Source organism: Lepisosteus oculatus, chromosome 2 (genome assembly GCF_040954835.1).
Source record: "Lepisosteus oculatus isolate fLepOcu1 chromosome 2, fLepOcu1.hap2, whole genome shotgun sequence".
Taxonomy (NCBI): domain Eukaryota; kingdom Metazoa; phylum Chordata; class Actinopteri; order Semionotiformes; family Lepisosteidae; genus Lepisosteus; species Lepisosteus oculatus.
This window is the reverse complement of record NC_090697.1, coordinates 40,378,467-40,391,666: the sequence shown is the minus strand read 5'-3', so window position 1 is coordinate 40,391,666 and position 13,200 is coordinate 40,378,467. Positions and strand designations below refer to the sequence as shown.

Here is a 13,200-nt window from a genome sequence, read left to right as displayed (position 1 = left end):
CTATGTGCTGATATATGTTTTAGATTTATAGTCAGGGTTTATTGTGTAATGTGAAAATGGAAATGTAAATTCTTAGATTTGCCTTTATGCCTTCTTACACCATAAGCTTACTTTATGAAATCGACGTTTTTCTTTGAAACGGCATATCCTGTCTAATATGACTACTTGGTCTCCACTCCATATGCAGTAGTGGGTTTTGAGAAGCCTCTTTCATTGATGGTTTTACTCAAATTATGCATTTAGCATAGCAAACATTGATTTAAGAAAAACAAAATAATCACTCTCGACAAAGTATTGAAGACAATTTTAATTTGTTGAATAAATCACATTACACAGACATGTTCCAACTCCAGCATAGTGCATTTAAAATAGTGACATTTTTACCACTTCTAATTTATCATGAACATATCACAATTATTTTACAAAAAACACAAGAATAAAACTTTTGTTTTCAACTTTAAGTTGTTTTTTTTCCCCCATTGGAGTTGCAAAGAAAAAACACCACAGCTGTGTTCGTTACATTTTCGTAAGACTAATACTGTATGTCCAAGACAAGAATTCAAGTTCAACTCAGAATAACGCATTTACTGTGCTGTCATATTCTTTTGCTTAGAGAAGGCATGTTTTTTACAGTCAGGTTTTAAGAATTAACATTAGACAAACTGTTAATAAAAAACCTGTTCCCATTTAATCAGGAAAATGCAGTGCACTCCAAAAGTATTGGGACAGCAAAGTAAAAGCTGTTTTGCTTTATAATCAAGCAATATGCATTTGCAATCAAAAGATTAATATTTATAAATATAATACTTTTGGTTTTCCCATACATTTAGTCATATTAGAACAAAACATACTTTGTATTCAACCCAGTGATTTCAAGCATTGCAACACAATTATATTATAAATATAATTCAGTGTGTAAAAATCAGTATTTTTCTGCCTAAACTTCTGAGGCAATAACTGCCCTCACCCCATTAAGTTCACCAGACTCTGTGTGTAATCATTTGAGATGGTTTTCTACAGCCATTTTTGAGTACTTGCCTAATCTTGGGAGTGATCCGACGTTAATAATTTCAGGTGGAAAAAAAATTCCAAAGTTGCCTCACTGCAATTCTGTGTTATAGGAACTAATAAAACATAAATCATAGAACAGAACATTATGACATGTACTCTTTAAAATTGATTCATAATTAGAAATTGTGGACTTGTCAAACCTAATAAGGTTGCAAAATAGTACTAAAGCTACTTAATTTTTCAAATTGCTCTGTTAAGCAGTCAATTAAGTCTCAAAAAGTTCACAATATTTTTCAGAATTTATACATTGGCAGAATTTGGCCTTTTTAGGTAAAAAGGTAATATCCTAAGAAGCTGAAGACTGAAATAGATTAAAAATAAGCACCTCTTTATGCACAATGTACAATTCACTACATTTATCAAATTATAAAGCTATTTAAATTTCTGTGAGAGTAGAAATATAGTTTTTTAGAATTGCAAGCTACTATAGTGCTATGTATTATGAAGTGTTTGAACACTGGGAATTCTGTTTGAGAACTGCATGACGTTTTTCATTTTTGTTTTTTTCTTGTTCTTCATGGGCTTGTTTGAGGATGTCAGCAAAATCCTGATTAACAGGGCTGTCCTCTACATAGGCACCTCCAAATGTTTCTATCTTGGACCAGTTGTGATCCTTTTTTGTGGTGAGATCAATCACATAGGTTCTCCACTGTGCCTTTCTGTCATGAACCTAAAGATTCAGGATTAAAGAGGAAGACAGTTAGATTTGCAACTGCAGAAACGAGACAAAATGAGAAATGCAATGTTCAACAACAAATGTCAAAGCGTTGAAGTCACCCAGCTATGTTCAAAATCTATTTTTTGTTTAATAATCAGGAGCACAGACTGACAAAAGTATCTGTAGGCTATAAACAATAAAGAACATCTGCTGTAGTGATAAGGTAAAGCACAGCTTTACTACACTGTTGTTTGGCAAAGCAACTGTAAAAACCTGAGGAATACATAAAAAAGGTCATGTTTAGAAATACGTTCAACAGATATTTTTTTAGAAAAACTGAATTTCATCCAGGGCTGGCACATTGATTAGCACTGATGCCTCACAGTGCAAGGGTCCTGGGTTCAATTTCAGACCTGGGGTGCCATCTGTGTGGATTGCGAATGTTCTCCCCACGTTCACATGGGTTTCCTCTCACAGTCCAATAACCTACTGGTAGGTTAATTGGCTTCTGGGAAAATTGAACCTGGTGTGAGTGTGTACATGTCTGCGTGTCTGCCTTGCAATGGACTGACGTCCTGTCCTGGCTGTATCCTGCTTTGTGCCTGTTGCTTGCCAGGATAGGCTCTGGCTCTCTACGACCAAGAATTGGAAGAAGCACTTATAGAATTGGTGAAAGAATGTCAGCCAACTTTAGAAATGGACCACATGCTAATAGACATTACATAGAAAGTATTGCAGGTGGGTATATGTTCTAAGGTTTTTGAAGTTGTCACATTGCTGAGACAGGCCGACAGGATATAGAATTCCACACACCCTTCACTGCTTTTATCTCCGATTTGAAACTGAATGTTGGCCACAGTAGGGATTGACCTGTGTTGCTGTGTGTTTGTTGGTAAGGCTTTTGAGACTAATAACAGTTGTACCGCGGTAGTACAATCTTCTGACTACAAACACTAGTAGCTCAGTACCCAGAATTCCTTCAGGCAGTCCATCTAAGAATTCTTCCAAACTAACAAAACTGAAAGGTGAGAACGGCCTCTCACTTACTGAACAGTATATCTGCTTACATGCAAGTGGCAGAGCATTCAAACAACCTGTGGGCTTGAGGATGCTTATTTAATTAAAAAAAAAACTTAATAATGCAGAAAAAAGAAATACAATATTTATGTTGTTAGAGTGGGGATCTGTATCTGCCTGTAAGCTGAGATGGAGCATGTAAAAAGTAATGCTGTACCACGCTGAAAAGTAAAAATGAAGAAAACATGTTTTGGATGTGGAGGTGATTGACTTATATAAGTTAATGCTTAAATTGTGCCTAACTGAAGCTTCAGTCCATTATTTCTATTAGCAGAAAACACAAATAGATTTATGTTATGCCTGGCATTTCAATTTGAGAAGTCTTGTCAATTGTTTTCTAAGAAGAGCACTGTAGCGTTATCCATCCAGCGTCCCTTACCGCCACATGTCTCCTCAGAGTGGACATGTCCGTGAAGCTACGGTCACAGGCTTTGCACTTGTAAGGCTTCTCTCCTGTGTGAATCCTCTGGTGACGCCGGAGAGCTCCCTGCTGAGTGAATGTCTTCCCACACTGCTCGCAGAAATAAGGACGAGTATCTGAAAAAAACATTAAAAGTCTCATTTGCAAGTTTTCAATAAAATCTTGATTTTATACAAATTAAATAAAGGGTTAAGATACTTAATTGGCCTAAGATTAGCCAGTTCCTGTTTTGATGCATGGGTTCAATGTTAATTCTTCACATAAAGTATTGACAATAGAAGTCTATTGCTTTAACATTTGTGTATAAAACACTGAACACAGCCACTCCTAATTACAATTGGTACTGTAATAACTGTTAATTGTCATCATTTTTAGACGTTTTACATGAAAAAATATTCAACCTACTGCAGCTGAGAATCATGTGGTACAGTTAAAAAATGGTATTATGTTTCATTTTTCTAACAAGGACATGTATAATGTTGAATGACTAAGGCATTTTCCTTACGTTAAGGAGATATTGAAGAACTGCTTGTTCAAGAACTTCAGAAAGAAAATGAAGTAACTGGTTTATACTTCATGGTGATGAGGGTGTCATGAGTTTTTTTTTTGTCTGTTCAAGACTTCATTAAATTTAAGCAAATATAGGGCAAAGAGCAATCGGCAAACAATTAATATATGAATCCAGAGTTAACTGTGGAATGTTACAAAGAAGCCGAAAGGCCTCACAACCATATTTACAGCCCGGTGACTTAGAATTTAAGAACATGAGAAATGGTAGAAATAGGACGATGCAAATCATCCAATTTCAATCTTGTTTCTAACATCTTACAGCCAGCCATTTCTTAAAAGCGTCAGTTTAAAAGAGTGTTTATTTTTGCTACTGAGTGTGAAATATTTGTCTAGTTATCCCCATCTATACCCTTACATACTTGACTCCTATCCCCTGCAAACTTTATCATATATTTTTAACTAAATGCACACAATACTAACTTAATATTTTATTCAAAACTTTTATTCATTCTGAGGACTTCTAAAGGTAAGTTATATATGTTACAGTACATGTTAGCCAATAACTAAAGAAAAAATTAAATATGCTGATTACATATGAATTCAGACCCTTGAATTCAATATTTTGTGAAGCACCTTGTGCAGCAACTAATGCCAAACATTTTTAAATGTTAAGTTTCTATCAACTTTGCATGCTGGCTTATTACAATTTTTGCCCATTCTTTTTTGTAGGTTTCCTCAAGGTTTCTCAGGTTGCTTAGGGATTCATTATGGACAGAGGTCTTTTAATATTTCCAGAGATTCTCAATAGGAAAGTCAGGACTTTGAGCCACTCAAAGATGCTCACATTCTTATATTAATGCATTCCAGTGTTACCTTGTAGTTTGGAGCATTCTATTGTTTAGAACTTTCACCCAAATTTTAGGTCTTTAGTATACCAAAACAGATACTCCTATAGTACTATGCTCTATCCATTTTCCTTCAATCATAACATGCTTTCCAGTCCATGGGAAGGAGAAGCATCCCCATAGCATAATGCTGTCACTTCAACACTTGACTGTATGGATGGTGTTGACTGGATAATGTTCTATTTTGGGTAACATTTGGCATTTAGACAAAAACATTCCAGTTTGTTTCCAATTCAGTCTCAACTGACCACAACATGTTTTACCACAGTTTTTGCAGGATCACTCTGGTTTGTTGCAAACTCCATGCAGGCTTTGAGATGGATTATTTTTAGTAATGGCTTTCTTCTTGCCTGCTTACCATATACTGTAGACTATTTTTATTACATATTGTTGACTAATGTACATTTTTACCACTGAACTCAGCAGCACTTTCAAAGTTGTTGTTGGCCTAACCCCCATTTCCTTTTTAGCTCGTCAATTTGATGGAACAACCTGATCTAGACAGATTCTGTTTCTTGATGACTGAGGAGTATTCAGAGACTCTGATACTTTTGTGTGTCCTTCACTTGATTTTAAAGCTTCTTAGTTTTCACGGTTGAGCCCTTGTTTCAAATTCACTAGCTGACCAAGGAACCTCACAGAGTTAAATGCGATTCTGAAACAAGGAGAACTACTATTATAGCACAGCAGACAGAGGCCAGTCAACTATTTGTGTGGTTACTTAATTTGTAATTTGATTTCCACACTTAAGTCTTTCATTTTTCTATCATAATATCTATTAACTTCCTTTTGTTATTTAATGTTTGAAGTAGCCTGTGTATGTGACACATATTAATTACTATTTTAAAATGGCATGACCTCATGCTTTGAAGAAACAAAATGTGAAAACTGTGCAAAGGTCTGAATATTTTTGTAAGGCATGTGTGTGCTGCATCATGTACTTTTGACCAGGTACTCCTACTACCAGCATGCATCACGTTGCACCTATGAATGTTACATTTTATTTAATGTGTTTACCCAATCCATAATACTATTTTTCCCCCTTTTTGCTATTAGTTTGTTCCTTACCCCTCCTATTTTCATATCATCTGTAAATTTAACTAGCCTTTTATTTTAAAGCGCAATGGGCCTAAACGAAATCACCAGGTCAGATCATGGCCTACATCCACCAATTTAGAAGTTGTGCCCTTAAATGACCTGTTCTCAAAACATGGGAATGCATTTCTGTGGACTCCTTTGCTTTTGAGAGTCAACCATTTATCAGGAATGAAATACCGTATGCAATGTTTTATGCCTTAGTGTTATCTACCAATTGACACCACTGAAAAAAAGGCTAAACAAACCTGAATGCACTCTGCTGTGCTGGACATAAGATGCACGAAGACCAAATGCTTTCCCACAGACTTCACACTTGTAAGGCTTGGCTCCCATGTGGCATCTTTTGTGGCATTTTAGGTATTCATTCGTAGAAAAGCTCTTCTCACACACATCGCATTTATATAGTCGCTCACCTGCATAAATAACAGCAAGTATGTGTGTTGTTTAAAATACTTAGAACAAGTGCTGAGCACGTACTTAAATTGGTGTGTTCCTATTTTAAATAGAAATACACCAGTCTTAACATTTACTCTGTTTTTAATATTTGGATTTTCAGTAGTTTCCAATAAACTTAGTTAAAATTAGCTTCAGTAAAGAAAAAATGTAACAAAATAAAAAGGAAAGTTGAATTATAACATTGCAATAAATCTCACTAAGGAAAGCATCACGCATGCAGTTTTAGTGTGGGACAACATTTTACACTTTTTTCTCTAAATCAATTTTCCTCAGTGCGATAGAGACGAGACGTGAAAACGGAGTTTGCTGAGGAAGGTAGAGAGGCAGTATGCTGGCTGTGAATGAGAATTTTACCTGTGTGAGTCCTACGATGGCCATTCAGCTTGCCTTTGTCAGAGAAACTGATACCACACACCTCACAAATATATGGCTTCTCTCCAGTGTGACACCTGTGTTCAAGGTGAAAACACAACTCATTAACAACTGTCACTCAATGTAAACGTTTAGAAAATTTCTAATTTTCACTTTGTTTAGTTACATAACTTATTACAGTGGGTTTACTTTAAATTATAGCTAATTGCTTATTCGTAACAGCACAATATTATGAGATGTGGATAGTCACAAACCACTGAATAGATCTGAATTTGGATTTTTAAAAACTACTCATAAAACTGAATTTTGGCTAAACAAATATATTGAAAATTCAATTAAATTTAACAGAAGATCTATTCTACATACTGATCACATTAAGGAGAATTTGTTCACAAAATTAGCAACTTAATTCTTGACAAAAGGTTCAACAAAATATCAGTTATGCTTAAACTGTAGCACTGTTACAGTAAATGTCATTTTGAAATAAGTTTAAATGGAAAAACAGTAACATACTCTCAATCCCTCAACTCTGAAGCAAAGACATTTCTGAGTGATTTTCATACCTTAACTATAGCGTGGAACATATATATGCATATAAAGTCATGCTAGGAAAAATGACATCTATTCTGAATATATCCTTTGTCATTGTAAACCTTACAAAATGGCAGCTATCACACATTCTTTAGAATTCTAATCAGTTCAAATACAAAAACCCTTCACTGCCGGAGTCACACAAAAGCTTTTAATATATGAAGAGAAAAAGAAAGTCCAACTGAATTCGAAACTAATAAGCACCTTAATACTTGGTCAGTCATCCCTGATTTACATCCTTATAAGTCTCACAAGGAATATCACAGTTAAAACAAAATATGGTAAAACCTCAAAAAATCACTTTTAAAACATGGAATATGAGGAAGGCACACCAAGGAAAAGTAAAGCAAAACCACTGTGAAAATTATGCAAATTGTAGTGGTAAATGATCATAAGGGAACACAACCTGCAGGTTTTACATGGTGATGAACAGAACTAACCTCATGTGGATCTTGAGCTGCGATGGTTGAGCAAACCTGCTGTTACACACAGAACACTGGTATGGTTTCTCTCCAGTGTGAGTCCTCATGTGAAAGACGAGAGCTGTTCGGGAGCTCAGGATCTTCCCGCAGACGGAGCACAGCGGCCTCTTGACCCGGCCTTCATGTTTGCGCACATAGTGAGCGCGGACGTCCCTCTTACGCTTGAAGGTGGCACCGCAGAGGGTGCAAGCGAACTGGCGCTCCTCTGTGTGAACGCATGCCCGATGTTCCTTCCAGCAGCTGTAGTTGGCAAAGGACCTTCCACAGGTGTCACACTTGTAGAATTTCTCCGGTTGGCATTGATGAACCTCCAGGTAGTGAGCCACAAACCTCCTCCTCAGAGTGAACTGGCTTTCACATTTATCACATTTGATGACATACCGTTCTTTTTTGGATTTCAGGACCAGGGGCTCTGACTCTTTTTTCTGTTCCTCTTCACTGCTGTTCTCATCCTCCTTGTGATCTTCCTCGAAATCTGACCCAGAACAGGAAGGATCAACATCTTCTCTTTCATCATGATCATCATTTACATCACACTCACCATTTCCCCCTTCTATTAGTTCAGGTGGACTTTGATTTCCACTCTCTCCATCACCGTGGGCCCCATTTTTATACAACTTTACTGCATGTTCTGCAACACCTGTCCCCCTCACATCTGTCTGGCCGTCTGTTTTCCTCTCATGCTTACAGTGTAAATCAGTATCTTTTGTTGTATCTGCCTCCTTTATAGTACTCTCTTTTTGTGTAGATGGTGTACTACACTTTTCTTCAATACCAAGTGTCTCATTACTGCAGACAACAGTCTTCTTATCGGCTATGTCATAGATTTTTTCATCGTTTACAGGTTGTCCATCATCTTGTAAAATATTGGCTGATGCATCATCCTCATTTGAAAGAACATGTTTCCAGTAAACAGGTTTGGACTTCCGCTCTTTAGCACATAGATGAATTTTCCTGTAAGAAAATTAAAGACCTATAGTAGATCAGAATATTAAAACAAAGCAAATATTGCACGATCATCAAAATTTGAAATTGTTTTTATACCCCTGAATTTCCTGTTATCAGTAATCTTGGTTTACAGTTATACATCTTTTTACCATTAAAGTTATTCATAAAAGATACTCAACTTAGAGGGCCTAGGCATTTTGGCAAATGCATATGTCTGGATTAAGAATTGGTTTTAATCGAAAAATAGGTAATACAGATAGGATAATAGTCCAATCGGGGTTACATAATTAGTAGAGTATCACAGGTACTTGATCAATCATTATATCAATAATAAAGATTCTGTTATAGTTAGTAAAATAGTTAAGATAGATGCTGATACTAAAACAAAAGAGCCAGCAAATGCCGTAGAAGCAGAAAATGAAATTCAAAAAGATTCAGATAAAATTCAAGACTGGGCAAAATCCTAACAGCTGATGTTTAATACAGACAAGTGCAGAATAGTACATATAGGAAACATAAACCTTATTCTCTCTATATATATATACATAAATATATGTGGATAGAGTCAATCTAGACTTAGGTGTGTATCTAGCGCACAACGTGACCTCGGTCTTAAATCATTTTTAGCTACTGACATGACTGGAGCCATTTTTGGGGCTCTGCGGCATACTGAACTTCCAACACATCATCCCACAGAGCTGTTTACCTCACATGTGTGTTGAAGGAAGATTTCTGCGCAAAGCTGGCAGCACAGTCTGTGCACTTGTATGGTTTCTCTCCTGTGTGAATTCTGATGTGGACGGTGAGTCCACCCTTTGAACTGATGGTTTTGTGACAGAAAGGACAGACCTGGGGCTTTCTCTTTTTCTCATGGACCCTCCTGGTGTGGTCGTTAATGTCTTTGGGGCGTTTGAATCTCTTGTCGCAAACGGTGCACGCAAACAGGCGTTCGTTGCTGTGGACCGTCATCCTGTGCTGCCGCAGGTTCTGATGGTTTGAAACTAGTTGGTTGCACATGTCGCAGCTGTACTTCACTAACACGCTGACCTTGTGCTCTCTGCTCATGTGCCTCTGGTACTGCTTCACAGAGTTAAATTCCTTACTGCATTTGTCGCAGACATAGGTTTCTTCATGCCACTTCAGCACCCTTCTGAGAGGCTTCCCGCCTGCACAGCTGGACTCCTTTTCCTCATGCTGTGGCTTTCTGACAACCAACCTTGTTTCCCACCCAACTGGGTCTTTCAAAGATGTTTTATTTTGGGAATCATCACACCCCTTCATGTCACTGTCCTTCTCTTTAATTTCTGCAGTGTGCGCAGATGGTTGTGAGACCATCTTACGGAGCTCCCCATTCTCTTGGCGTTTATCTTCTTTGAGCTTTGTGTCTGAGGCCTGGTCTAAGGATGAGCTCTTGGATCTCCAAAGAATACCTGGTGGAGATAAATCCGACTTGGTCCCTAAACACTGACCAGAAATGGAGCCCACACAAGCCTCAAGAAGATCACTGCAGTTTACCTTCTCTGCCACTTCTTTTAATCCCAGCAGTTTAGCTGGTGAAATCTCCACTCTAGCCGTGTAGATGAATTTCAGAAAGGCAGCAAAATCCTCAGTGCCGATATCATGCAATGTCACAGTGGTCATTTTGTCACCAGAGAGCTCCTCGCTTAGAAACAGCTCCCGGAAATAACTGCTGGAAGCTGCCAGGACAACTCTGTGGGCTGAAAACTCCTCATGGACGCCATTTTGTTCTGTATGTACAATCACATCACACAGATACCCAAACTCATATAGGGAATGGAGTGCAGTGAGCAGGTTAGCAGCCATGCCTTTGGATTCCATGGTGATTTTAATAGTCTCCATTCTGCCAAAAGAAGTACAAGAAATCCACAGGTTATTTACAAGGAAAATAAGATTTTTGACAATGCACCCTATTAATGACGTGAACATCTTCAAAACAATATACTAGGATTCCAAGTGACAGAATAAGTTCAATTAGTACAGCTTTCTTTTTTTAGTATACAGTCTGGTGTACTTGCATTCAGACTAAAAGCCCCATTCTTACTAATATATATTTTCTCCACTTCTGATAAATCAGAGATTTCTACAGAAATAAGAAATTGCATCCAGTGTTTTTAAACAAGTTCATTTTCTAAACTTTTTAAGACTCCGTTGCCTCAATGAAAGTGTTAAAAGAGATATTACTGTAAAATAAATGCAGTTTAACAAAACATTTATCACATTTAACTAATTTATTACCTGTAATGGAGGGTACCATTTGAAGTGTGTGATGCTACAAGAGTCCATCTTACAACATCCTTTATCATTTTGGTTTTCACTCCTATTTTAAGTCCTTTTTATTTGGCAGAAACTAAATCTCTAGACTGAATGGATTTCTTAAATCAAAAAATGTCCTTAAGAATATTTTATAAAACAACAAAAGAAGAGCTATAATCAGCATTAAAACAATTTGGAACAGTAAGTAAAATATCACATGCCACAATAAACACAATAACCCTGAATGAACAGTGATGCTACTTATTATTTTAAAGGATTACACATAGTAACATAGTGAAGTCTGTCAAGAACTACTATTTCCAATTAATATTCAGATTTTTGTCCTGTTTTATTTTCACAACAACCATGTCCTTTTCACCTTATGAATTCTAGCCAGTAAATTGTAACATTAAGAGTAAAGAAGTTATTAAGATCATAAAGACAAGATCACGGACACTGTATTATACATACTGTATATACTGTATAATGTGCACCGTGTGTTGTGTGTATAGACTACCCGTGCAAACACACCTATACTGTATATATAGTAATATACTGCATTTTATGCAGCTGGATACACGTTAAAACAATTTGGAAAATCTAGTCGCAAGGCACCGAATAATACTAATTATTAGGTACCCCACGGAACTGTAAACTTCTGTAGTACTGCATTGTATGTCAACTTGTGCAGGTTAGTTTTTTGTCTGTCCCCTAATCAAAAACACAGTCCTTTCAAAATCATTGTTAAAATCCACACACTCTAGCGCATTATTTATATATATATAAAAGCTTTGCACAAAACTTACCCGTTTGTTATTCTAAGAATATCCTTCCTTTCATGAAAAGGAATGGAAAAATACACCCCTCGCTAAGTGGTGTTCAGTACCGCTAACGCGGTTCATCCACGCTTCATTACGGCACAGGATGTGAACGCATGGTCAGATTACATATGGTAAATTTCAGTCTCTTTACAGTAGTCTGGTTACGTTCAGCAGCGTCGATTTGTATGCATTTGGATGTGCAGAAATCCTGCTCAGCTGTTCACTGTAACCAAATGGCAAACGCAACCTGCCACAGTGTGACTGTGAAAGCAATCGAGGAGCCTTAATGCGACTGTAAGTGAAAGTGAAAACGCAGTGCAGCAAGGCCGCCACACACGGAAGATTTCCGGGGCAGCGTTGCTTTAATGTCCCTGTGTGGAAATGCTTGAGGCTGTGATTACAATCTAAACCTACATTTGCCGTATTCTCAGTCGCCAATCAGAAATGAGCTAGTGAGAGGTCACAGAAGACATTTTTACGACGTTAGTAGTTGTGGCAGGCGGCATATTCGTATAGCAAACTGGTTTCACATAAGCCTTTGTGGATATAATGTTTCAATAAAGTTTTTATACGAAATAGTTATTTACGTAGTTTACTGTAGGATAGTAATATAACACACGGTTTTGGAACCTGTCCATTTTTACAATACTATTGATATTTACTTTACAATTTACAATTTTTTTGAAGGGTTGTTTCACTAAGGCGAAACCTCACCATGGGCCATAAAGGTGTTTAATTCAGTTACGCTAACATTTTCCGAAACTCTCTTCGCAAGTGGTTGGAAAGGGTGTTTGAAGGTATTCTCCGAATGCTGATGGAACACGTTTCCATCCTAAAACTAATACAATAATTATAATTGTTTTTAAAAAAATGTTGTTTTATAAGCCTTATACTAATTGATTTGAATCAAGTGAAAATGCTAGGTATAAAGGGTTTTTTAATATTGGGTTGGGTTTATATTAAATGAGTTGTATTTCACAAGTATTTTTATTTAGGACTGTACATTAGAAAATCATAAAGTATAAAAATATATTTTCAGTGTACTTTGCAACAAATCTATAGAGTCATTTTAAATTTCTAAAGGTTACGTTTTAATTAAAATGTTTAAAGAGTTTAACTATATTTTGCTTATTTTAAGTGACCACCAGATGGCGTGCAGGTTACACTAATTAGGGCAAACGCAAGTCAGTTTTTAAAATCTATTTTTTAATACAAATATTTTTGGGATAATAATACTAATAATACTACTAATAATAATTGCTTACACTTATGTAGTGCTTTTCTGGACACTCCACTCAAAGCGCTTTACAGGTAATGGGGACTCCCCTCCACCACCACCACCAATGTGCAGCATCCACCTATATATATAATATATAATTTACTTTCTTTTTTCTTAGACCATAAAGGTGTACAGTTAATGTTTTAGAATCTTGAACAAACAGAAGACCTTTATAAGATCACCCCACTTCTTATTTCTAGACAGACAAGTTCAGATGTATTGTTAATTCTGTTTTGA

General features: G+C 36.6%; 1 protein-coding gene across 2 annotated transcripts; it reads right to left on the bottom strand.

The window, feature by feature from the left end:
* Positions 1 to 291: 291 nt before the first annotated feature.
* On the bottom strand, positions 292 to 12,073 carry LOC102696817 (GDNF-inducible zinc finger protein 1). 2 transcript variants are annotated; one of them, XM_069178660.1, is made up of 7 exons: positions 11,670 to 12,073; positions 9,296 to 10,450; positions 7,600 to 8,595; positions 6,551 to 6,645; positions 5,986 to 6,153; positions 3,186 to 3,343; positions 292 to 1,741 (listed from the first exon to the last, which is right to left on the bottom strand). In XM_069178660.1, exons 2-7 carry the CDS (start codon positions 10,447 to 10,449, stop codon positions 1,511 to 1,513), a joined length of 2,802 nt encoding a protein of 933 aa, XP_069034761.1. In that variant the 5' UTR covers position 10,450; positions 11,670 to 12,073; the 3' UTR covers positions 292 to 1,510. The 2 variants fall into 2 exon arrangements, with proteins under 2 accessions (XP_069034761.1, XP_069034760.1); XM_069178659.1 differs by lacking the exon at positions 11,670 to 12,073 and adding an exon at positions 10,846 to 10,944.
* Positions 12,074 to 13,200: the final 1,127 nt, after the last annotated feature.

What these genes read in the sequence shown, in the direction of transcription:
- LOC102696817 (XM_069178659.1), bottom strand. Translation starts at nt 10,913, where the DNA reads ATGATAAAGGATGTTGTAAGATGGACTCTTGTAGCATCACACACTTCA. An exon ending in CAGCTCAAGATCCACATGAG is followed by an intron (nt 6,646 to 7,599) that starts GTTAGTTCTGTT and finishes CCTTGAACACAG; the next exon opens with GTGTCACACTGGAGAGAAGC. An exon ending in GCACAGCAGAGTGCATTCAG is followed by an intron (nt 3,344 to 5,985) that starts GTTTGTTTAGCC and finishes TGTTTTTTTCAG; the next exon opens with ATACTCGTCCTTATTTCTGC.